This window comes from Muntiacus reevesi, chromosome 5 (genome assembly GCF_963930625.1).
Source record: "Muntiacus reevesi chromosome 5, mMunRee1.1, whole genome shotgun sequence".
Taxonomy (NCBI): Eukaryota; Metazoa; Chordata; class Mammalia; order Artiodactyla; family Cervidae; genus Muntiacus; species Muntiacus reevesi.
In genome coordinates, this window is record NC_089253.1 from 30990766 (window position 1) to 31016678 (window position 25913).

Consider the following 25913-nt stretch of genomic DNA (forward strand, 5'->3'; position numbering starts at 1 on the left):
TACTCCAGGAAGGAAGAGGAGGGGAAGGCTGAAGAAACTAATTCTCAGAGGTGCACAGAGCTGGAGGTTTTGCTGTTACAAACTGACACAGTCTCTACTCTTACCTGTGACCTCTGCTCCTTCCTCTGTCACTCGCACCCCCACCCCAAGGTTCTGGTCTAGGGCCCGGTGAGCTGTGTTCCCTTTTATGGGATGCTCTGGAGAGAGGAGCCCAGAATGTGGAAAATGGCCCAGGCTGGAGGGGACCATTAGCCAGGCCAGGTCTGCAGAGAGTGGCCCTGGGATGGGGCAACTGAAAGGCTCTGTGAGCATGAACACACAAATCTGACCCCCAGGTCTACCAGTGTAAGGCAAAGAATGAGCAACCTTCCAAATTTCAAGGAAACACAAATCTAAGGACCCAGAAACCACTCATTAACCAGAGCATCTTTTATTTATTTATTTATTAAAGTATAGTTGATTTACATTGTTGTGCTAGAGCAAGAGCGTTTTTAAATGTGTATTTTAAAATCAAAATCCCATAATAGCATTGGTTTCCTAACACAATCCACTTTGCTCTTAGAGATGCTGCCTAGAAAATGTGAATCAGGAGGAAACAAGAGAAAGAAGTAACTAAGGGCTTGAAAAACCAAAATAGAGGTCACTCGTCTTATTTATTTATTTTTTTAAAATTTATTTATTTATTTATTTATTTTACTTTACAACATTGTATTGGTTTTGTCATACATTGACTTGAATCCGCCCTGGGTGTACATGTGTTCCCCATCCTGAACCCCCCTCCCAACTCCCTCCCCATCCCATCCCTCTGGGTCATCCTAGTGCACCAGCCCCGAGCATCCTGTCTCATGCATGGAACCTGGGCTGGCGATTCATTTCACATATGATAACTTACATGTTTCAATGCCATTCTCCCATATCATCCCACCCTCGCCCTCTCCCACAGAGTCCAAAAGACTGTTCAATACATCTGTGTCTCTCTTGTTGTCTCGAAAAATAGAGGTCACTCGTCTTATTTGAATGTAAAGACTAATTCTTTGCATTGCAATCACTTGAAAGTAAGTAGCCAGCTTAAAGAAGGTCCTGGTTTCCACCTCCCCTCCTGGCTGGACCCAGCTGTGTGTCTCTACATTTTTGAAACATGGTGGTTTATGGTGATCCTGGACATTTCCAAGTAACACGGCGGGGGGGGGGTGTCTCTGGAAAAGCAGCTGGAGGCAGATGGGTGGCTGTCCATTAGGACAATTCATCAGACAGCAGTTGAGATATTGATAAGAAAACGGAAATCAAATTAAAAGACGGAAAAGAGAGAGGAAGCGGGAGTGGGACCAAGAGAGCTGGAGAGAGACCGGAGGGGAGGAGACGCATAGACTTGAGTGGTTCCTGAAGCCCCGAGGATGTGCTGGGGTTGAGGGCGCCTCTCTGGGTATGCTGGAAATAAAGGCACAAGTCACAGCCAGCAGATTTAATTTCGCTCTGCCAAGGGTCCGGAGCCCAGGGGCAGAGGATTCACACCAAGAACTTGAACACCCTGGAGTTGCCCGAGTCGGGCTCCCGCTGGCGGAGCAGGACGGGGAGCAGGAAGCAGTATCGAAGGTGGGTGTCTGTTGGTGCGGGATCTCTGGGGGCCATGCAGAGTCCCAGTTGCCTGCTCGAGTTGCAGCCAGGAGGCTTTCTGGGCTTTTTCTTTCTCTCACTCTCTCCCAGGTTTTCTTTTCTGTCATTCCCCCCTCTCCTGCTCTCTCTTCTTGCAGATTTCCCTCCAACTTTCAAAGAGAATGGGGCGAATCTGGAGCGAGGGCAGTGGGGGAGAACCGTGAATGTGGGAGCCTGGAGAGACGTACCTGAACGCGTATGTCTGTTGTGGCTTCAGGAGCCAAAAAGCTGGAATTTGTTAGTGGGGAGAAAAGTGTTTTATCAGAAACACATTGGCTGCCGTAGAAGCTGCACCCTGCCACGTTAGAGATGGTTTAGGAGAGGAAGGGAAGAAAGAGGAGAGAGACAGCGGCCAGACTTGGCCAAGCAGAGACTCACTCACGCAGAGGCACCTGGCATCCGAGGGCGGTTTTTGCTCCCTTCAGTCCCAATATTCAAGCCTTCGACAGCACCTCCCCTGCCACTAGAAAAGAGGCCACCTCATTCATTGTCTTTGTCCCTGCAGGAAACCCAGTTTTCTTTCTGAAAGTGGTGGGGGGAGTCACTCTGGGAAAGCGGCCTCTGTAGACCTCTGGAACCTTAACCAGGGTACCTTTGTAAGTGGCCCCCCAGCAGGGAAGAGGGAGACAGAGGGTGGCTGGTGGAGCCCTAGGGGTGGTAGGTCAAGCAGAAGGTCTGTGCTCCCAGGGCCCCAGGGCTGGCAACTCTATAGATATGTTTCCTGGGGCCTTCAGTGGCACTGGTGAGGGGGTCTACCTCTATACTAGCTGCCACCTCTTCTCTGGCCAAGCACCGTCCCCCCCCCCCCATTCTCCCCCCCACCCCCGCACCTCCAGGTAGGAGACTAGGAAAGCCCTGGGGGAGAAGGGTGTCTCCTATTGCCCACAGATGAAGGTTACAGGACTGTAGGAAAGAGACACCCCTTGGCCTGCCGCCTGGGGGATAGAAGCATAGGAAAGGCAAGGGTACCGGAGTCCCACCCTCCCTCTCTGGTCCAGGTGGATTGGAGTCACATCCCCACCCTGCAGTTTTCCTGTCCTCTCTCTTTTTTCCTTCTCCCTCATACCCCCAGGGACTCACCCTGCGCCACTCGCCAGTGACTGAGGTTTCTTCCACACAGGTTGGTCCTTGGGCCTTCCTGGCCCTTCCTCACCAACCCAGGATGTTTCAGACAGTCCCTGACACGTCGTCTTACGTCAAGGTAAGACATGACAGCGTCTTTAAACAGGTAATGACCCCCACCCCCACCCCAGCCCGCCCTCCACCTTCTGCCCAGACCTAGAGCACCTTTCTCCTTTCTCCCGTTAAAGAGGTGGGGGCCACGGACCGCTCTCTCTGCAGGTGTGTCTAGACCAGGGGCCCTAACTAAATCGGATGGGGGATGCCTGGTTGAGGACGAAGACTCTTGGCCGCTTCGGTTGGGAGAATGGTGTGCGAGGGCCCTGCAGGGAAGCCCAGACCCGCAGCGGGACCCGCGGGCCAGCGTCCGGCCCCTGTAGGTCGTGCGCCCCACGCCGCGCCGCTCACGGCAGGTTCCCCCGCGTCGAGGGTGTGCGTGGACGCGAGTGTGAGGGTGTGTGCGTGTGGATGCAGGCGAGTGACCGCGGCGCGCTCTTCCTATGAGCTCGATAGACCCCAGTCCTCAAGCCCAGCTTCCTTGGCCCCACCGGCCTCTCGAAAGTGCAGTTTCCTATATTTGACAGTATGTCGAAGGGAGTTAGGTTTTTTTTTTTTTTTCCTTTTCCACAACAGTTCCCAAGAATGTAAACAAACCGAGGCCAGGACATCTGGGTTACACGTTTAGTGAAAATCCGCCAGCAGGGCGGGGCCGAGGGTGAGGACCCGCCCGGGGTGGGGACCGCGGGGAGGTCCTCTCGCCGCCCAGGCGCGACCTCCTGCCTTCCAGGTAGCGGCCCAGAGCCTCCCCAGCTCGGAAAAGGAAGGACCACTGCGGTTTGTCAAAAGTACTCCCAGCTTCTTGGTTCTCGGCCCCGCCCCCTCCTTCTCGAAACTCCGCCCCGAGAGTCCCCCCCGCTCCCCGCCCGCCCGCCCCCTCGTTCTGCGTCCTGCGTCCGCTAATGCCGCGTGGAGTGACCGCCCGAAAGGACCCGGGACCTCCATGGCGTGGGCACTCTCGGGTCTTATCCGGGGGCGCCGGTTATGCGTCCATCGCTGCCCCTGTTTCTCTTAAGGGAAATCCGCTCACACCAAGTAGCGTCTTCCCCGCCTGTGGTCTGAAGGTGTCTCTAAGGCACTTAGGGGAAGCCAGGTTTTGGAGGCTTGGCGGGGAAGGGGTGTTTAATCTCTCGGCGATGAATGAATGAAAAACGACTGAATCAGTGAATGGCTAGTCAGTGAACGGCAGGGTGGACCGGTGTCTCCCAGGAGGTGGCAGAGCAGACTTAGACTACCGTGTGCTGGGTTCGCGGTGCCCAGCTTTCCCGAGCGGTTAAGGACGCGGTCACCCCTCCCAACCCGCCGCTCCCGGGACGCGGGGCACGACGAACCCAGCTCTCATTCCCGGCTCTGCCCCGAAGGCTGCAAAGGGCCCCGGGGCGGGCAGCTGTCGTCCCTCTCCCATCCTCTGGGACCCCTCGAGTGTGAAAACACCCGGGGACCCAAAACCTCAGGGAGCCCGGGAGCCTGACCCCAGGCCAAGAGTCAGAGAGACAGCAAACGGTCCCGGCCGCTGGGAGGGGACCGCAGGGGAGGGGTTGGGGGCGGCAGTCTATGAGTTCTGGCCGCCAGGGGAGCCGCTCGCCGCAGGAGCTCTTTTCAAGGGGAAAAAATGGATTTTTCAGCAGCCACAAAGTTTGTATTGTTGCACAAAGGGGTGCATTGATGAGTGCGAGAGGTCCGCGTGGCGCGGACAATCTTGGGTCTGTTCCGCAGGCTCCCTACGCCTGCCATTCGCCAGAGGGGCTCAAACAGTCCCCAGCTGCCAAGCCCCTGCCATTCCGCCTCAGGCACTCGGCTCCGAGCTTGTTGACAAACCCCGGGGGTCCAGGCACCCGGGCCCCAGGAGTCAGGACAGGAGCCGGGCCCTGGGGAACCAAGGGTGCCCGCTGCACCCGGGCAGCGATCTAGATTCCAAGTGCTCAAGGGAGACCGCGCAGGAGAGCGCCTAAGGCGGGCTTGAGGCTGGAAAGAGCACGGGAAAGGGGGACAGCATTGCATCTGTACTAACTTATTGAATAGTAACAACAACCCTAGGAGGTGGTCCATTTTGCAAATGAGAGAAACTGAGGCATTGAGACATGACTGTGACACCGGTTGCCAGGGACAGAGCCAAGATATAAACAAGGAGGGCAAAGTTGTGCTGGCTGCTAGGCGAGGTCTAAACACTCACCTCAGCTACAACAGCCCTTTGAGGTAGACCCTCTTAAAACGCCGACGCACAGACGAAGACGCCGAGGCACAGAGAGGTTAAGCAACCTGTTCAAGGCCACAGAGCGGGTAGGTGCACAGTCAGAACACAAACCCAGGGAGCCGGGTTTCCCAGTGCGAACGTCCACCAGGACGTTCCACTTGCTGATCGCGGGGAGGGGCAGGAGACCCAGTGGAGTAACCTGGAACCGGTCCTCGCGAGGTGCCCGCATGGGACAAGGCACTTGAGAGTCCAAGCGCCGGGAGCCCATCCCTGAAGGCCCCAAGCCGCCCCACTCGAGACTGGCAGGTCCTCCACGTTCCGTCTCTGACTCCTAGTTCTCGCTCCCCCACCAACCCGCCTGCTGGTTCAGCCCACCCCGCATTCTGGGGGAGACACCCCCGCCCCCCCAACCAGAGGAGAGGAGGCTGGTAGCCCCAGAATGTTCGCCGCGGCACGGCCCAGGGGCAGCATCTGGCCGGCAGGTCCTGAAACGGCGTTTCAAGGACACAGGTCTGTACTTAGAACGTTGTTTGGAGCGGCCAGGAGGCCGGGCGGCTGGAGGTTGGGAGAGGCCGAATTCTCCCCTCCCCCAAGCCCCCCATCCAGGCGCCGCCACCGGGTGAGGGTCCCGGCACCTGGCTGGTCTCCACCTCTTGTCAGCCTGCGCTCTCTGGTCAGTCTCCGACTCCCTTGGGATTTCCTCCTCGACGCCGCGTGGTCTGGGGACCCAGCCCTGGAGCGCCACGGGCTCGGGGCGCAGAGACCCTCCCCCTCCGGGCCCTCCCGCCGCCGCGGCCTCCCACGTAGCGTTTTGAACCCTCTTGGCGCTAAGGCAAGAACGAGCGTGGGGAGCGGGCCGGGCCGGCAGAGGCTCTAAATCTTCCTTCAATCTGTGAGTAGATGAAGTCTGAGAAACAAATTCAAAGCAGGCGCGCCTGCAGAGCCTTCCTGCAGAAATATTCCCCGGCATTCAAGCGCGTCCAGGGGGCGGCTCGAGCTGCCTTGTTTGGCTAAGGTCAGACGAGACTCGAGTTCTCCAATAAAAATAAATCTCAAATTAATTATGGCCTCGAGCGAGGGGCCAGACACTCGAAGCTGCAGTTGTGCAGTCTGGGTTTTGGCGCTCGCTCGCCCGTCCCTCCCCCGCGCCCCCTCCCCCACCCGCCTTGCCCGTTCGAATACCCGCCGAGGCGGCCGGACGGGAGGGGCCGCGAGGAGGGAGGCCGGAGGGGAAGGACCCGCCCCACACGCTCTGCCAAGCCTGGCATCTTTCGGGGGTTTCAAGTGACCGGCCGTCCCGAGGTCTGGAGGCACCCCAGGGACCCGGCTCCGGTTGTCGCGTCCTCCCACCCCCAACCCGGGCCGGGGCCGAAGAAACCCGGGGAAGCTTCGTCTGGAAAAGTCTTGACCGGGTCAAAAGGGCTGACATTGAGCGAGCCAAGACACGTTTCACCCCCGCCGCTCCCCTCCCAGGGGAAGCAGGACTTCCGCATCTTTGAAAATATTGTCAAGTGCGTGCGGATGGTTAGAGGCAAGTCACTCCACCACAGTTGCAGTGAAAAATGCCCCAAGTCCTAAGGTTTCCTGAATATGCGCCCCCCTGGGCATGCTTTCTGCAAGTGACCTTAGACTTAGAACTGTGTAATGGGCTGTTTTGTTGGTCCGTCCACTCCCCCCACCCCCGCTCCCCCAGTGGATAGTTTTTGTTTTAAGCGCTGGTCCAAGGCTTCCTCGGCTGTGAGCTTCCTCGGACTTGAAAGCCAGCGGGGCTGCCAGTGGGGTGGGCAGGATGGTAGCGGGCACCAGGTGCTGCTCACCAACCCTGCCCAGTCTGGAAAAAGGAGAGGCAGGGCAGTCTCTGGTGAGCCAGGAAAAGGGTGTGAGCAAGTGTGTGGGTTGGGATAACCAACCAGCCCCTAGCCGGGCCTGGAGAAAGGAGAGGAGGGGGAAAAGGGAAAGGGCAAGAGAGGGGGTCAAGATAGAGAAGGGGTGGGGAGAGGCAAGAGAAGGGGAGAGGATCCCCCCTGCCCAGCTTCAAGACAGTTTTCATCTGCAGCCGCCTCACCACAGGCTCTCTATCAATTTGTCTCAATGCAAACATTCGAAATATTCTCTTTGGCTGCTCGTGAAAACAATGTGAGCTGCCAGGATCAAACCATCTTTCCAGATGTCTGGTGGTAACCACATTAAACAGGGCAGACTTGTTTACTGTTGTGTTTGGTTAGGACTTCTTTCCCCCTTCGGGATTTAAAAAAGCAGCAGCAGCCATGGAGTGGGACTTCAAACCCAGAGTTACATAAGTGGGCAGCTTTGCCCACCACCATGCCAACACGGGTTGCAAGGAGGCTCAGATTCTCTCTGACGGCTGTTCAGAGTTGGGGCAGGGGCTCTTCTTTCTGGGAAGACTAGCTTGTGAACCGACAGGAGCTCCTCATGGAGGGGCTGGTAAATACCAAAAGCCAGGACATCAGTGCCAGTCAGTGACTCACTAAAGGATGACAGCTATGCCAATGCCAGCCTCTTCCCCCTCCCCGCCACCTTCAAAATTACGAAATTGCCAGAAGCTTTGGTTTTACAGGCAGAAAAAGAAAGTGCTGTTGAGTTCCACAGCTCAGACAGGAGGGCAAGTTTTCATTTTACTCTCGTCCCCCATTGAGTTCTCCCATGAGGAGAGGCAGCTTCTGCTAAAAGGAGTTGAGGGGGCACGAGGGATGTTGGGGTGACTTACTGACCAGAGCAGTGAATGCAGTCTGTTATAAGCTGTTGGGATAGGAGCTGGGAAAAGCTGCCTGGCCAATGTTTTGCCACAGGGGTAGCTTCTCAAGTACCGGGAGGACTGGGTGTAGAAAGGGGAGCCGCTGGCTGGCCTGCGGTGGCCATTAAGGGCCTGAGTGTTTGCCCAGCGCCAGGAAGGGGGCCTCCGGTGGTAGAGTGGAGTTCTCTCGGCCTGCAAGAGGGGGAATGTGGCCGAGGGTGCCGGGTTTCTGGTCGGATCTGGGTGGGAAGCCGTCTCCCTGCGCCCTCCTGAAAGCCTTGTTGTCGTTTGAAGGTCGGCAGAGTCTGGGCTGAAAAGGAAACAATTTGGGGTTTGAAAGGATGTAATTCATTCTTCCTTTCCCTTTAACCTCTTTCCTCTCTGGAAAGCATGTGGAAATGCTGAAGAGAAGAGTGAGAGGGCGGGCGGCGAGGCTGAGGGGAGGAAAGGGTTAAGCCTGATTTCTTTTAATTGAACTCCAGAACTGGTGGCCCCAGGCAAGGGGGGGACTGACCCCGCTAGCGGTAACCAGATGTGGTGGTCCCAGGGGAGCCCCCGAGCAGACCCCTGGATTGAGAAGCAGACAGGAGGTGGGGGGGCCAGCCCGGCCCCCATCCAACCCCCACCGCATCCCCCCACCCCACTCCCCCTTACACACACCAAGACTCAATTGCTGGCAAGCTGCACCCGCCACTCCAGGTCTGGTCACGTTCAGACCCGTGTCTGTATTCGAACCCAAAATTGGAGCTGAATTGATGAGACTAATTTCGAGAGGGGGGTGGGGGGAGGGAGGGAGGGAAGCCAACGAGCTCTCGGGCTCAAGTGCTCCTGAAGAAATAAAGAATTAATAAGTCACCTTTGTCGCCGCTGTGGACACCCTTTTGAAATTTTTTCTTTCCAATTGACTCGGATCTCCTCTGGATTTTTTCCCCCCTCCTTCTCCGGATGGACTCTTAAATAAAAGTGAGAAAGTCCAAAGCGTGGTCTGGAGAGCGTGGACAAGGTAACCTGTTTCGGAAGTCGGGGAGAAAGAAGCCAGTCAGGCCGAGGGCACCCGAGGGTCCCCTCGGTGCCCCAGCTAGAGCGGGAGGGGGGCAGTGCTGGGGGACTCGGGAGGCCTCCGGGTCGCAGGGCCCTGCAGGGCGGGCCGAGGGGAGGCTGGCCTCAGGACTGGATGGGGTGACAGTCTGGAGTATCGGCCCCGGGGGTCTCCCCGCGAGAAGACTGGGGCGGTTCGTGGATGCTGCCTGCTGGGCTTTGCAGACCCGCCGGCCAGCCTGGACGGATCCTCTCGTCGTAGCGTAGGTTTCTTGGGGCCCAAGGTGGCATTGCCTGGGCGGCTGAGACCCGGGCGCCAGGGCTTGGGCCATCGGGTCGGGGGTATGCGCCAGGGGGTTGACCGAGAAGGCGCGGAGAGGTGGCCTGGGGTGCCGCCGGGACCATCCCTCGGCGGGCGCCGGGAGCTCTCCAGTAGCCCAGGACCGAGGCGCGCCGCCCCGAGGGCGTCCCTAGGCTCGCAGCGATCGGAGCCGAGTCCACGCCCCCGACGGCCGGGGTCCGTCCGCAACCGCCCGGCGTCCGCGTCGCTGGGTGAGCGGCTGCTCCGCGAGTCTGCGCGACTCCGCAGCCGAGGGCCCGGAGTGGAAAACTTCCCATTGGATGCACTTTCGAATGGTCGGTCGGCTTCGGTCTGCGTCCGGATCTTCCCGGGCGGTAGGCTCCAGGTTATCCTTAGCCCCAGTAAACTCTTCCGCCTCCCACCCCCCCAAAAAAGTTTGACTCCGGCTGGAAAAGACATTAATGAACGTATCTGTGGGAAGAAACGGAAAGTGAATGAGTCAGGAGGGCCACCTTCGGCCAACGGCCCCGGGAAAAGGAAGGAGGCCAAAGGCGTTCGGTCTTGGACTTTGGGGGAAGGTTGGGGAGAGGGGCGGGGGGGTTCGTGCAGACTTTGGGAATCAGGGCGCGAGCGCCGGGCGTGGACGCCGGCATTGTTCCCAGCTCACGCTTATCTCCCGGGAACAAGTATCCTGTGCGCAGCGCATGAATGTATCTGGGCATCTCCGCGTATATTTATATAGTGTGTGTGATGCGAAAAGCAGGAGCGGCGGGGCGGGGGGGGGGGAGGAGAGGGGGTGTGGGGGGAGGGAAGACGAGGGAGAGCAGAGGGGAGAGAAGAGAAGAGAGGAGAGCGCGAGACCGAGAGAGAGAGAGAGAGAGAGAGAGAGAGAGAGAGAGAGAGAGAGAGAGAGATAGGACTTCCTCCCCATTCGCAAAGTGAAGTCACTTCCCAAAATTAGCTGAAAAAAAGTTTCATCCGGTTAACTGTCTCTTTTTCGCTCCGCTACAACAACAAACGTGCACCGGGGAGCGAGGGCAGGGCACTCGCGGGGGGCACGCAGGGAGGGCCCAGGGCGCCAGAGAGGCCGCGCCGGGCTAATCCGAAGGGGCTGCGAGGTCAGGCTGTAACCGGGTCAATGTGTGGAATATTGGGGGGCTCGGCTGCAGACTTGGCCAAATGGACGGGACTATTAAGGTAAGCGACCGGTCGGTGGGCGCGGAGCCGGCTGGGGCGGCGAGGCGGCGGGCAGGCTGGGCGCGGGGCGCCGGGGTCCCGGAAGACGTGGCCACTCTCCCTTCCTTCCGCACCCCGGCTTCGCGCCGTCTCCTCCCGCGCTCCGGTGGCGAGTCTCGCAGGCGGGGGCGACCCGCCGGGCTCCGCGCCGAGGGCGATCTCCCCCGCACCCCTTGCCCCGGAGCGGAGCCCGGCCCCCTCCCACGGCGCTGCCGGCCGGACTGCGTGCGGGAGGGGCCGGCGGCGTGAATCCGGGGAGCCGGGCGCCCATCGCAGCCGGGGGTCTGAGACCTCCCGGGCCCCCTAACCCACCCGGCGAGCCGGGCACCCAGGTCCCAGCTCTGGCACCCGCCCGGCGGCCGGCGGCTTCCTCTCCCCCGAGGCCAAAGGCGGCGGGGGCGGGCGCGCAGCAGCCAGCAGCCGGGTCTCCTGCCGGGTGGGCCCAGGGGGCGGGCAAGTGGATTGGTTGCAGGCGGATCGGGGTACGAGTGAGTGTGTCCGGGGATCTGTGTGCGCGGGCTCCTCCGGGTGGAAGCCCTGTTTACATGTCAGCGCGGGCCGGTTTCCCTTCCTCTTGGTCCTTCTGTTGCCGGGTTCTTGGCGCTCGGGAACTGCCGGCTCCCCGGGACTAACGGGCCGGACTCGCCTCGCCTTTCCTCCGCCCGGCATCACTTTGCCGGACGGCCAGCGCGGCTCTCCGCACGCCCGGCTCCCGCACTCCACGCCCGGGCTGCGCCAGCTCCGGGTCAGGACTCCCTCCGGCCTCTCGAGGAGGGTCCCTCGCCTGCGGAGCCGCTTCTCCTAAAGGGAGCAGCCCTGAGCCGACCGCGCTGGGGACTGCCAGGTGGCCAGATCCTTCCTACTCCCACCCCTACCCTCGTCTCCCGCCCGGGTCCAGCTTGCCAAGTGCAGCCCAGAGGGACGGGTGAGGGTCTGGGTTTCACCGCAGACTTCAGGAGTGTTCACTGCCTGCTCCCTCTGGAAGGGGGAAGTGGGGTCAGGAGCAGAGAGGAGGGACAGCCCCTAATGTGACTGGCCTTAGAGGACCGAGAGGAATGAATGGGACCAGGAGTTGGCTGCGAGGCTATCCCACAACTGCAAGCCCGAGCCGGTCTGGAAAATCTATTAGGCTGGTGAGGAGGGGACTGGCAGAGCCCACCATTCCCGAACGCAAAGGAATCAAGTCTTTGCTCAGGGCTGAGTAAGAGAAGGCTCAGATGTTGGGCTTGGAGAATTCAAGAGATTTTTATCATTTGGGTGGGGTAGTGGTTTTATTTTCTAAGTTTTCTTCTTTTTTTTTTCTTCTGAGAGTTTGAAATATGCTGACTTAAGTAAAAGGCACCAACAGCAGGAACTTGAAAATCTGGAGATGAGATTACTGATTGTATTGGGTTAAAAGGAGCCTCTGTGAGTCTGGGTTCCTCCAGTTTAAAGTGTGTGGGTGAGGAGTCAGTTGAGGAGATGAGGTTACTGTCGGGAGGAACCAGTAGATGGGGGTCCTGTCATGGTCATTTAATGCCCGTCTCCCTTCTTTCGGTGGGTGTGTGCAAGTGTCTCGGTATGTCTGATTTAATAATAAGATGCTCCAGTCTAGAAAACTCCCCTCACCAGGACACTTGCCACTGGCCCAGAAGGCCCCCCCTCTGACCCGGAAGGGTGGCAAGATGGTTCCAGGGTCTTGATGTGGACACCCTAAGGAGAAGTGAAGCAATGTCTCCCCAATGCTTAGACCTCTCAGCACAGGCCCTGAGGGGAGGGAGGAAGCTGCGGTCTGTGTACCCAGAATGTGCTAACCTCTTTAGATGCACACGCAGGGATTGGCATGGCTAACAGTGAGAGCAAGCTTAGGCCAGGACTCTGGTGGGGGTGACAGGCTTCTTTGTTGCAGGGGCGATGGGAGCCCATCAGTCTGTCAAGACCCTCCTCTGGGGCATCTTCCATCTCCCATCCAGCTTGCTTGAATATGAGATGGGCCAGCAGAGCAGAGACTTTTCAGGTCGTCATCTTCACTGCCCGGCGTTCTGAAGGACTTAGTCTTTACTGTATACTTTGGTGTTTAAATTGTGTGAAAGCCACAGTTTCCTGTTCATGTGTGACCTTTGGATCTTGGGGTTCCCAGACCCCACTCCCACAGGGGTTCAAACACTGTGTGTGGAGAGGACGTGGACAAGGAGATGCCCTGGGACTTCAGGTCTCCGGTGCACAGTCCATGAAGGCGGTATGAGCTTCAGACTCTGAAAAAGTGAAACAGTGGGACTGAATTACCTCTGCAATAGTATCTTTCCAATCCTTTCAGTTCCTAAGATATCTTGCTCACATGCTCTTGCAAGAACATGGAACTCCAAGTCCAGCAAATCCAGTTCTAGACTGAGAGCTCAGAAGACAGCACATACCCTGTTGAATTTGTAGACACAAATCCAGAATGTGTGTTCCCAGTTTGAGTGGCCTTGACACATCATCTCTGACTGATTTGGGGATGTGATTTTTATGCACCTGTGTATTTCTTCCTCATCTATAAAGCATGTTGATATTTCAGAATACCTTTGGGTCTCATCACTGGGGAAGTTATTTGGTCCAGCTTGCCAGGGAAGTCTAGATTCCTTTGCAGAAGCTTTTTATCTTGTGATTACAAAATGTCAACCTCATCACCCTTGTTATAATAAGTCCTTCTGTATCATGCTCTCTTCTCTCCAAGAATGTCTCCTGGGAAGGCTCCGCACATCACGTTGGGAGCACCAGCATTTGCTGGAGCCCTTCCACTCTTCACTTGTCACAGGCAAGTCTGTCTAAATATTAAACAACACCTTACCCCGCCCTGCTCCCCCACGGTGATGCTATCAGTTGTTGAAAAGCACGTGATACTGGTTGCTGCTTTAAGAATGACCTGGTTTCAAATACTGCATCTTAGATCTGGGCAGTCTTCAATTGAATCTGCTTATTTCATCTATGGAAGCTTGATTCGGTCAGTCATATACTACCATTAAAGATGGGGAAACAATCAGAGAAAATGTAGATGTGGTGAATGGAATAGGGAAATGAACTGGGGACTTGGAGTCAGAAAACCCAGGCTCAGTCTCCATTCTGGGAGACTCAGTTTTCTCATCTGTAAAGTGGAGCCAAAGTACCTTCTTGTCATAAGTCACAGCAAGGATTCAATAAAGTTTGGTACCTTCCTTGATTGTATGTTAGTTGACTTTCTCCTTGGGGATAGGGCCTGTAGGGATCAATTGGCCAGAAAATTAGATCATAGGTCTGGATTTATTATATACATCTTTCATTAATTCTACAAATATTAATTAGGTGTCTCTTATGTTCCAAGGCTCTGCTTTATGTTTTGAGGCTAAAGTGAAAAGTGAAAGTGTTAGTCGCTCAGTTGTGTCTGATTCTTTGCGACCCTATTGACTGAAGCCCGCCAGGCTCCTCTGTCCATGGGATTCTCCAGACAAGAATACTAGAGTGGATTGCTGTGCCCTCCTCCAGGGGATCTTCCTGACTCAGGGATCGAACCTGCATCTCTTGCATAGCGGGCAGATTCTTTATTGTCTGAGCCACCAAGATAGGAATCAAAACCTTGCTGGAATTTATGCTCTGGCAGAGGAGACAGACACATACATAAATAATTGTGTCCAACATGATACGTCTTCTGAAGAATAATAAAGCGGGTTAGAGGATACACAGGGATGTGGTTAGATAGCCAGGATGGTCAGGAGGGTGCTTCCAACAGAGTCCCAGGTGAGCAGAGATATAGTCAGTTTCATCATTTACCTCGGGAAAACACCACACCACACAATGGTACATGTGGGGAGAACAAAATGGGAAAGGAAGGCTGAGGTGTCAGCTGGGCTTTGAAAACCATCAGAGTCCATAAGCCGTACTGGTCCAGGCGGCAAGTCACCATGGACACTGTGTGTCCAGTTGGAAAACTTCAGGATGGGCCTGCTGGAAGAAAGCAGCAGAGTGAGGGGTACCCGGGAACAAAAGCTTTACTTCTGTCCTTAAAGATGGATGCTGCCTTCACTCTGGGAGTGAACCGTTCCCCCATTTGTGCCTTTAATTAACCTTCATAGCACCTGGACTCATGCAAACTCAGAGCATGACAGGCTGTGTCTCTTTCTCTGTCTGGTGACCACAGAGAATTGCCTCCCTCGGGGAGTCACCAAGCGGTGAATCCTGTTTTGTTCCTGAATAATTTCTACCAAAAAAGCTTCCTCCCACGTCTGCTGCTGTTCCACTTCAGGCTTTCAGGACTGTAACTTTAGAGCTTTACTGGTTATTTAGCTCCATATCCTTGTTTTATGGGAGGGAAACTGAGGCCCAGAGGTGTTTGCTGAATTATCCAAGATCACATAGCTGACTAGCGACAGAGTCAGGCTGAGAATGCCAGGTCCTCACCCTCAGGCCAGTGTTCTTTCCACTTACCAGGAACATTTCATTTGCTTTCATTACATTATTATGAATTGTAGGATCCTGGAAGTGGTGTGTATGTGTGAGAAAGAGAGACAGAGGCAGATAAGCCATTAAAAAAATCATGGAGAATCTGAAAGTTTGGACTAGGGACTATTTTTCTTGTTTAATAGAAATGTATTTCCATACTTCGGAAAAAATCTCATATGTTTGTATAGGATTTTAACATAACTGTTCTCTAAAACAAATCCTCCTCTTTCTGTAGACAAACAAGGTCTCCACTACCAGGAGACAAAAAGAAATAGAGTATTTTGCTTAAATAGCCAATAGGCCCCTTTACAGAACAGGTGGGCTGAATTACTATTTCAGTTCTTTTAATAATTAAATATTTGACTATTAAAATAGAATGTGTTCAGATGCATTAGAACATATCTTATGGGTCCACCTTCTAGTCTATGTAGTAAGTAGGTCTTTAATAACAGCTGCATTATATAAGATTTAGAATTTCAATGTCTCTTTTTATTTGGGGTCAAACAGTTAACTTGGCACTGGCTTTAAAAAATGGTTCATTTAAACCAAATCTTTTTTTTTTTTTAATGCAACGTTAGACAAATGTTAGCATTGAGTTGCCCCAGCAAAAGAAAAAAGTTGAAAAATTTTTTATGATGATGAACCACCAGGCAGGATTTCTAATGATCTGAGGCCTTTATCTTCCCTCAAACATCAGAAAATATCCCCATGTTGTAAGTCAACACTCAGGCCCTCAGCAAGGTCCCTTGTCTTCTTGGGAAAAGCATTATCCTGCCTGAATCTTGATAAAAAGATTTTCAGATTAAGACCTAACTATCTAGGGTTGGAATGAAAAACACCTACTATTTTTATTTATTTGAGACAAGCAATCCCATTATGTAGGTAGAGAATAATGTTTTTGTTTTGTTTTGAATAACAAGTCTTTCTTCTTTGGCCTATCTTGAAACAGTTTTTCTAAATCTTATCTTTTGTTTGTTGCTTTGTGACAAATGGAGAAGACTAAAGGACATTGGCCTCTATCTACACACACACACACACACACACACACACACACACACTCATACACAGTCTCACAAAATCTTCAACCAGCCATAATAGGTTTTTTGAAATCTCAGAGCTGTGCAGGTGTCTTTCTCTCTGCAGAAAATTATACCTTGTTTCATTTTCTGTTGCTTCAGTGATATTTATCTATAGTGTTCATCCCATTCATGGGATGCATTTGATGTTTATCTATATTTCCCATTCACAGGAAAGCAAAACAGTGGGACAGTTCTGCTCAGTGATGTCACTCTACTTTTTCTACTGACCTGATAGACCCAACGTCAGTGGCTCAGACTTTGAGATGTTCCCTCAGAGGCAATGGATGGGGTTTGTCTATCCACACATTGTCACCCTTAGGGACATCTTGACAGATGTCTTGGACATTTGACAGAATTAGACAGTCTATGGACTAACCCTTTTCTGCGCAGAGCTAGCTGGTCTTATGGGAACTTGTCACCTTGGTCTCATGGGCATCATAAGCTGATGCCACCTGTATCAATGCAGGTCAGGAGGTCTGCTGCATGGCTGTTAGGCAGGGGCTGAACTAGGTTCTAAGCTATCAAGATACCAAGCTGGTGGCAAAAGGGTTCCTGCCCTAGAGACAGAACAGGAGGAGAAGCTGTGTGTGTGTGTGCGTGCACACCCAGCAGAATGCAGTAGTGTGTGTGCAATAGTAGAAGGAAAGAGCAATTTCAACTGGAGAGACACAGAAAACACAGAAGTAGTCATGTGTTTACCCCTTTCTGTTTACAAAGCATTTTCACATACTTGCCTTTCACATCCTTGCATTTAATGTTCACAGCAACCCTTTAGGAGGTAGTATCATCACATCTCTGTTCTATCAGGGCAAAATGAAAGTTCAGAGAGGTTAAGTAACCTGCCTAAGATGACAGCGAATAGGTGGCATACTTGGTTTTCAAGCCCAATGTGTTTCTGTTTCCAGAATGCTTGTTTGTTTGTTTTTTCTTCACACCAGCCGCAATGCTTCTTGGCCCAGGTAGACCTTGACTTTGAAAGATGGATAGGACTTGCACAGGAAGATACGGCTCAAGGGCTTTCTAGGAAAGTAGAACACTGTGGGGTGGGGCATATGAAGGAGAAGGTAAAAGTGGAAATATTGGATGGAATAGATTATGGGATGATCTTAAATACTGTAAGAAAGAATTTGGGTCTTGCAAAACACATGGAAAGGAGGAATCACAAAATTTTTAATAGAGGGGTGATCTATGTAACTGTAAAAATTTGTCAAGAATGGGATCTCATCCTAGTCTCATCCTGCTCCTTAGGAGATGGAAAAAAAAAAAAAAAGAAGAAGAAGAGAAAAAGAAATGGGGGGAAAAAAAAAGAAATGGAGATGGGAGTGGCTCTATCACTTGCCAGAGGCCACGAGAATTAAGTATCAGAAAGGATTAGACAACCAGTCATAGATTCAAGCCAGCAGACTATGCTGTCAGCTGTTTGTTTATTAAGGATGGAGTCAAGGCAAAGAGGAGAACTCTGTTTCACCGGATCCGATAAAAATATGATTCTCCTTCCCTCCTCTGACTGTGTCTTCTTTTGCAGTGTTCTAGACACTTCACCACAAGTTGTCCTTTCAACGAGGCCATCCATTCTGGGCTACCAACTTAGTTCCTTTTTAGAATGAGTCAGCAGATAGTAAATGAGAAGAGACAAAAGGAAAAGCTGCTTCCTGAAACGCAAATCCAATTTCTATGGAAATTCAGACAGATCTGACATACTTTCATAGACCGGCCGAGCCCATCATCTCACTTAGAAATACTGACATTTTACCCACGCTAACCAAAGCCTAGGTGACTTATCACTATCTTTCCAAGGACCACTAAAAATCAGGTGCTCATATGCCTTTTCAGATTCCTCAGATCTACTTCACAACAGCTTCAAAATGGCTTCTACCCACAAAAATGAACCAAAATACTGAATATTTGAGATATTTTCCCTCTTTGGGGAACAGTGGACCTGCCGTTTAGGTCATGATCAAAATTCCAGCGTATGTAAGTTTTGACTTCCAAGAGAATGCAGACTTGAAATGTGAAATGCATTCCCCATAGCGGGGCCCATTTTCTCAGACGGCGCCACGTGTCCCCGGGAATGACAGACCATGTGTCACACCCCAGTGTGCACGTGCAGGTAATCAGTGTTACAGGTGCCACGGGGGCTTCCACTCTGCGTTTCTAGACAGCCGTGGCTTTCAGGTGTCTACTGGAATCTAACAATTCAAGAGGAGACTTTTTAGGTCTCATATATGGGAATTCATTGATGTTCCGTGAGAAGGATTCTGAGAGTGAACACTTTTGCAGTACTGTTCATGTAGAAGAAATGTGAAAACAAATAGGTTGATATTATAAAATTACCCAGTTTGTGAGCTGATAACGCTGTTACAATCTATATCGATGCATATATTTAGACGGAAATTCTTTTTTTTAGTTTCTGTTTATTTGACTGTGCTGGGTCTTAGTTGTCGCATGCGGGAAAACTTACAAACTCTTAGTTGCAGCGTGTGGGATCTAGTTCCCTGACTGGGGATCAAACCAAGGCCCCCTGCGCTGGGACCCTGGGACCGTGGAAGCTTAGCGACTGGACCACCAGAGAAGTTCCCTAGGTTGAAATTCTTATGCCCGAAGAGTTCTTTTGTCTTTAGGGATTTATCACTTAGTTCTTACTCATGCATTTACTCTTTCAACTAAACACTGAAAACTATTGTCAGGCACAAAACTTTACATAAACGAACAAGAGCCGGATGTCTTCACTGCTTCTTCTAGGCATCTAGAGGGTAGAGGTTTCTCTGCTCACTGATTTTAAAGTTTGCAAAAGGAGCAGTGCTCACTAGGGGCCTCTTTATCCATGGCTTTGTATTATAAGGACATGTAGGCACATTTTCCCAAGGGTAACACCCAGCCTATAATTTTTTAATTGCCCTTTTACTCTGGGTGATACTAGTCCTGGAATGGACATTTTTGGAAATCCAGAGTTTCAGCCAAGGAAGCTTTCTTATTAATATTCTCCCTTTCTCAGCGCTAGTTCCTCCTTTTGTATATTAATGTCAAGAAAAATTCCGTAAGTAAAGTGAAAAGACAAATGAGACACCGAGAAAGACTATTTCCCATCCATCAAGCAGAGGGCACATGTCTTAAAACACAAAGATTATGTGGAGTCTAGAAAAATGGTATAGATGATCTTATTTACAAAGCAGAAAGAGAGACACAGACATAAAGATCAAACATACCAAAGTGGAAGTGGGATGGGATGAATTGGGAGGTTGGGATTGACATATATACATTATTGACACTGTGTATAAAATGCATTAACTAATGAGAACTGACTGTATAGCACAGAGAACTCCACTCAAGCACTGTGGTGACCTGAATAGAAAGGAAATTCAAAAAAGAGGGGATATATGTGTGTATATATATATATATATATATATATATATATATATATATATATATATAAAAACTGATACAGGGCTTCCCTGGTGGCTCAGTGGTAAAGAATCTGCCTGCCAATGCAGGAGACGCAGTTTCGATCCCTGGGTCGGGAGGATCCCCTGGAGAAGGAAATGGCAACCCAGTCCAGTATTCTTGCTTGGAGAATCCCATGGACAGAGGAGCCTGGCGGGCTGCAGTCTGTGAGGACGCCAAGAGTCGGACATGGCTTATGGACTAAACAACAACCACAGAAGCTAGGACAACACTGTACTCCAATAAAAGTCAATTATAAAATAATCATAGAGACTGTTTACAAATTAATAAGAAAAAGGTAGACCACATAGCAGAAGAATAGACCAAAAATGCTGTAAATAAATGCTGGAAAAAGAAATATAAATGGTCAGGAAGCATATGAAAAGAATCTCAGGCATCTATATATTCGAATGAAATTAATGAAATGCCAACATTTATTACCTATGAGGATAGCAAAGATGAAAACAGCTTACTATTGCCTCATGGTAGAAAGAATAAAGAGAAATGGCTCTCACTATTCCTGCTGGTGTGACTCTAACTTGGTACACTCATTCTGGGAGGCAATTTGGAAACATTTATTGAGATGTTAAGTGTTTGTATACAAATTTGATGACAATTCCAATTCTAAAAATTTATCAGACGTAGTCAAATACCAAAGCTAAATGTACAAGATGTCTTTTGTAGCATTGTTGGTAAGGGCAAAAATTGGGAAAACTCTGAATATCCATCAGTAGGGTACTAGACAAATTGATTTTAGAAGACTCAGGTAAAAAATACCATGTAGTCGTTAAGTCGAATAAAATCAGTTGTGTATTCAGAATGACTTAGAAAATTCTCCAAAGTATATTAGTACATGGAAAAACACAAATTACAAAATGTGTGGTTCCGTTTCTGTAAAAAAAAGATGAAAATGTTTATTTATTTCTTTATGGATATACATTTCCAGAAATTGTCTATGCATAAATAATTAGATAGATGTGTGTGTGTGTGTGTGTGTGTGTTTTCATTTTAACAGTAGCTACTTATGGGCAGGACTTTTACTTTTCACACTATAAACATGCAGTATTTGACTTTTTAAATCACTGGTGTATATTACTCTTATCCTTTTAAAAACTGATGTAAAAGAGGAACTAGAAATAGATTTGTAAAAAAGAATAAGCTGAACACCATCGTTCTATCCCCAGTGTGTTGCTTTCAGAGACTCTGGGATTCCATTTTGCAGTAAAATACAGAAAAAAATTGTCCAGCCAAGGATCTGGGGACCTGAATTTGAGCCCCAGCTCTACCCCAAAGGAGTTCTGGGATCTTAGACAAGTCATTTCCTTGCATCAGTATTCGTGTAAATTTCCTCGTGTTAAAGGTTTTCTCATGTATAAAATGAAGGTATGATTTCAAAAGTTCCTTTCACCTCCCATGTTTATAAGAGTCTAATCCCAGGCAGACTTTAAAAGCATTTCTCATTTGAGGGCTTGGATGACTGAAGCTCTCACAGAAGTTCTGTCTAGCCCATGTGGTTCTTCTTCATAATCCAAGGATAATTCATAGAGTGATCTGGGAGCCTGTTGGAGGCTGGGCGGGGAGGGGCTGGGTCTCACGAGGGCCTTCCTGAATTTCTGGGAGGTGGTGTTTTTATTACCAAGCAACACTGGAGTTGTGTTAATCCCTTCGCATTAATGTAAACGAAGAATAGGGCCTGACTCTGTTTTGGGGTCTTATGCTCTTTCCCAAAATTTGGTCTCATTTAAAACCCAAAACACAGTTGGTCCCAAGTGCCTTTTCCTTGGATTTAAAAAAAAATTCTGTTTCATTGAAGGGAAATTGAATTCGTCTGGTTTTGATTCATTTACACTTAACTCTTAAATATATATATATATTTTGAGGACATATTTGATGTCCAGGAAGGATTTTGAGCCTCTTAATGAGTTTTCTGGGAAGCCTTTTTTTTCTTCTTCTTAAAACAGGAAGTGGTGCTAGGCTTTGGGCAAACATAGTCAACCCTGAAAAGCCCCAATTCAGTTTGAAACCATATCACCCACCATTTTGCATGAGCCCCAATGGCCCTTACTAAGGCCTTTCTTTTCCTACTCCTCACCTGAGAGTAACAGACACACTCACCTTCCACTGGAGGGGAAGAGTATGAAGGGCAGACAATCAAAATCAGAAGAAGGAAGAGAAGGAGCAATTTATTGAGCTCTGACTATGTACCAATAGCTGTTTTTGCCTTTATGGGCATGCTCACTTTATTTATGTATTTATTTTGGGGGGGGGGCATGCTCACTTTAAAAAATTGTTTCTTTTATGCAAGGAGAGTTAATTTCTGCTGTCCAGCAAAGTGATTCAGTTTTACATATATGTACATCCTTTTTCATATTCTCCATTTTGGTCTATCACAGGATGTCGAATATAGTTCCCTGTGCTATACAATAGGACTTTGTTGTTTATCCATTCTCTATGTAATAATTTGCATCTGCTAATCCCAAACTCCCAGTCCATCCCTCCACTTGGCAACCACACGTCTGGTCTCTAGGACGTAGTCCCTTTTGATCCTTGTAACGACCCTATGCTGTATGTACTCTTCATTTTGGAGAGGTGAAGAAACTTACCCGAGGCCGAGAGGACAGAAAGCGGAAAGGCGATGATTTGAACCTTATCCTGTTTGCCTCTGAAGTTCATAGAGTTTAGCTTCTGTGATCCGTTGCCAGCTTGACACATGCACATCCATAAAACTGAGGCTCCAGGCTCAGTCCATCTACGGAGGACTGTGCAGTTGGTGGTGGGCTTCCCAAGTGGCTCAGTGGTAAAGAATCCCCCTGCCAGTGCAAGATACGTGGGTTCGATCCCTGGGTCAGGAAGATCCCCTGGAGTAGGAAATGGCAACCCGCGATAGTGTTTTTGCCTGAGAAATCCGATAGACAGAGGAGCCTGGTGGGCTACAGTCCATGGGGTCGCAGAGAATCAGACACGACTGAGCAACTGAGCAGGCAGGCAGTAGTGTTTGTCTAAGTGACCCCTCTGCTCTAGACGGGTCTGTGGACTCCCTCCATCCTCCACATCCTGTCTTAGGAAGGCTCAGCCCTCTGTTCCCCAGGTAAGACTCCCTGCCTGACTTTGCTGGCAGGTGGCCTGGGTAGCAGGCGGGCAAGGGAAGGTGAAACCGACAGGTTCTGTTTTACTTTTTAAGTTTGTTTTTCTTGGAGTTTAGTTGCTTTACAATCGTGTTAGTTTCTGCTGTAGGACAGCGTGAATCAGGTATATGTATACACGTTATCTCCTCCCTCTTGAGCTCCCCTCCCACCCGCTCACAACCCACCCCTCCAGGTCCTCAGGTCCTCAGAGAGCACCAAGCTGAGCTCCCTTGCTATGTAGCAGGTTCCCACTAGCTCTCTGTCTTACACATGGTGGTGCATATATGCCATATATACTCTCTCAGATCGCCCCACCCTCCCTGAGCTATCAAGATGATTTTATTTTATTTTTTTTTAAAGAAAAGCTCTTGTAGCTCAGTAGAGAATAGCATATTCTTTGACTCAGTGATGCTTCCTTCTGTACATTTTTATGCTTTCTCTTCTCCTCTCTGGCTCTAACTCTGGCTGTATTTTTCATTCTTTTTCACTTACACACACACACACATAAATTACACACACTTAAAAAAAAAAAATCTGATGAGGGGATGTGTTTCTACAAAACACAAAGAAGGGGACATTTTGCAAGGTTAAAAGGGAGTCGTCAAGAAAGGCTAACTTCAGGCTCCAGTTTCTCCCGAATAGCATTTCTTGTTATTTCAAGGCTGATTGACTTATAACTGCATCCCCAGCCACCTCACATCAATTCCTTTTATCAGCTCAAGTGAGACTTCCTGTGGACTGGCCCAGCTCCCTGATGCATTTCCTTTTTCCTTTGGCAGAACAAAGAAAGCCGTAGCTCCAAGGATCCTTGGAACCAAACATCATTTAGCACTGAAGAACCTATTATTTTAAAATTTTCATTCTCAGTGTGGAGGCGGTGTGCCTGGCTTTGGGTTTTTTACCCACTCTGGCGCTACCCCCCACCCACCGCCCTGTGTATGTCGTCTTGGTGGACCTTGGGTACAACTCTCAGGGGTCAAGGAGGCACTCGAACTCATCGTAGTTGTAATTTAATTTCACTCCAAGAGGGAAGATTAACCCATTCTCCTCCTTAAGGCTGCCCGAGCACCTCCTCCACCCCATACACACATATGCCTCCAGGAGTCACATGAAGACCTCTGTGTATAGGGTTTACGTTTTTGTCACCCTAATTCAACATAATCTGTCAGTAAAGAAACTCTCTTATTTAGAGATGTCAGCCTGTCTTTGTTTGACGTTCTAACTCTAGAAGCATGCATCTAAGAAAAGAAACTTCAAATTGTATCCCAAGGATCACTGGCGTTAACTGAAGAGGAAGTTCCGAAATTGGGATAAAGGTGTTTCTTCCCTCTTTTGCTTAGAGGACTCCATGTTACCCATTACCACTTGGTTTCACCTCGTATTCTACACCTTATTTCTGAAAGGGCTTTAGCTTAATTCCCGGTAAGCAGAGAACACTACTAAGAGAGCTGCCTGGGGACCTCCTGGTGATCTAGTGGCTAAGACTGTGTGCTTCCAAGGTACAGGCCCCAGTTTGATCCTTGGTCAGGGAACTAAGAACCCACAGGCTGCACAAAACAGTCAAGTTAAAAAACGCTGCTAGTATTTGTCATATTGCCCAAGGCAGACATCGCACATTGCTAACTGAGTACCCACCCTCGAGACTGTTAGAACACAAGAGGCCATCGTACCAAAGAAGTATCTAGGTTTCAAGGTGTGATGCGTCTAAAGATGAGAATTGGACAGCAGAATGCAGGTATCCATTCCCCAAAGCCACACATTTCACGGTAAGAGTGTTCCACAAGCAAAGATACCAAGCTTCATCGGATCCACAGGCGAACCTGCTTTCTTTGCCTTTCAGTCTTACTTCCTGGCCATTGTATAACTCTCCTGTGGGATCAAACAGGGCATTTTCCATACGAACTATTGAGGCATCTAAGTAGTCATGCAGCCACTCAAATGCAGCCTTTCTCTTTGCAAAGATCACTGATTTGAAATGGAAAACAGTTGAAACTGCAGTGTAGCTCCCTTGACAAAAGATGCATTTTTCAGACAATGGGAATTATCATGGACAATTCATATTGATTTTTCCCAACCCAATACTCAGTGTAATCATTTCTAGATGTAAATGCTTTGAAGGGGTGATCTCAGAGAGGAAAATCACTCAGAAACTGTATAGTATGAAGTGAGTGTGTGAGAGTGAGGATGCTAAGCCTCACATATCCTGCTTTGAGGATGCCAGGAGAAAAGGGCTAACATTTCTGCACTGATACAGAAAAACACGAGATCTTTCTTTTCCCAGCTCTGCCACCAGCCCTGTACCTAAGTCTGTGACCAGTCAGGAATCTTAGGGAACAAAGACCCATGCATTACCTCTCTCAGTCCCCAAAATGCTATCTGTAGAAAACCATATACGCACAGTCCACCTCTGGTACCACCCTATGCATTGGCTCCAGAATTCCAAAATCAGCAGATGCTTAAGTCCCTTACATTTGCGGTCCATATCTGCGGCTTCCCATTCGGCAGATTCAACCCACCACAGATCAGAAATACTCTTATAACACGTGCGCGATCAGTTGCATATAGGGATGAGGAACCCTTGGAAACAAAGGACAGACTGTACTGACCTTGGTTTTCTCTACCATAAGAGTATATTGGGGGCAACAGATACAGGCAGTCTTGATCGAATAGGGTCGTTGCTGCAACATAGGACTTCCTTTGAGATCAAGGACTCGAGGGACACCTGTACTTTCTGCACTTTTCAAGAAAGAGGAGAGAGAAGGGGCAGACTGCTTGTCTGGAAATGTGCTTCAGGAAACTTGGTGTACAGAGAATTTTCCCAGGGTGCCTCATGGAAGAGGCATCGAGGCATGTGGACTTGCCACTCTGGGCATGGGGGCCTCTAAAGTCCTTGGTTCTGCAGATCTGTGGTTCCCTTTCTACTTTCTGATCTGTACAGTTGTAAAGGGAAATCACAGTCCTCCTTCTCTGCCTTCTCAGAGTTTGCCCTGCAAGGTGTTACAGGTGAGCTATGATCAGTCAGTGGGGCTGGGTTTGGATCACCTTGAAATTAATCATTTCTTCTCATCATTTTGGACTGGGCAGGACCTAGATTCTGTTCCACCCAGAGCACCTTTTTAAAATACTATTTAGGCCCTGTGTGTATTTCATGGAAAATTTCACACGCCTGTTTTTGATTCACTTCCAATTAAAGGCTCAAAATGCTGGTTTTGTAAGAGTGCTTTGATGATTCAGATTCTTGTTGGTTGATCTTTTTTTTTTTTTTTTCTTTTTCCTCCTCAAAGTCCACAGAAGTTTAATAAATGTTGCTCAGGCATTTGCATGCTTAATTGTTCAAAATAATTGGAAACAGGAGAGAATGTTTGCTGTATGTGCACAAAATGAGGCTATTTATGAGCCAGATGGCTTGGTGAAGGTGACTCATGGGAAAATAAGGAATATGATGGAAGGTGAACACCTTGGTGTCCCCACCACTGGGAGG

General features: G+C 50.0%; 1 protein-coding gene across 1 annotated transcript in view; it reads left to right on the plus strand.

Moving 5' to 3' along the window:
* Positions 1-10002: 10002 nt before the first annotated feature.
* FLI1 (Fli-1 proto-oncogene, ETS transcription factor) overlaps positions 10003-25913 on the plus strand; it is a 125714-nt gene continuing 109803 nt past the window's right edge. Inside the window, exon 1 of the mRNA XM_065937393.1 lies at positions 10003-10314. Within this exon, the coding sequence (XP_065793465.1) occupies positions 10297-10314 (18 nt within the window). The 5' untranslated portion in view covers positions 10003-10296. The remainder of the gene's footprint in view (positions 10315-25913) is intronic.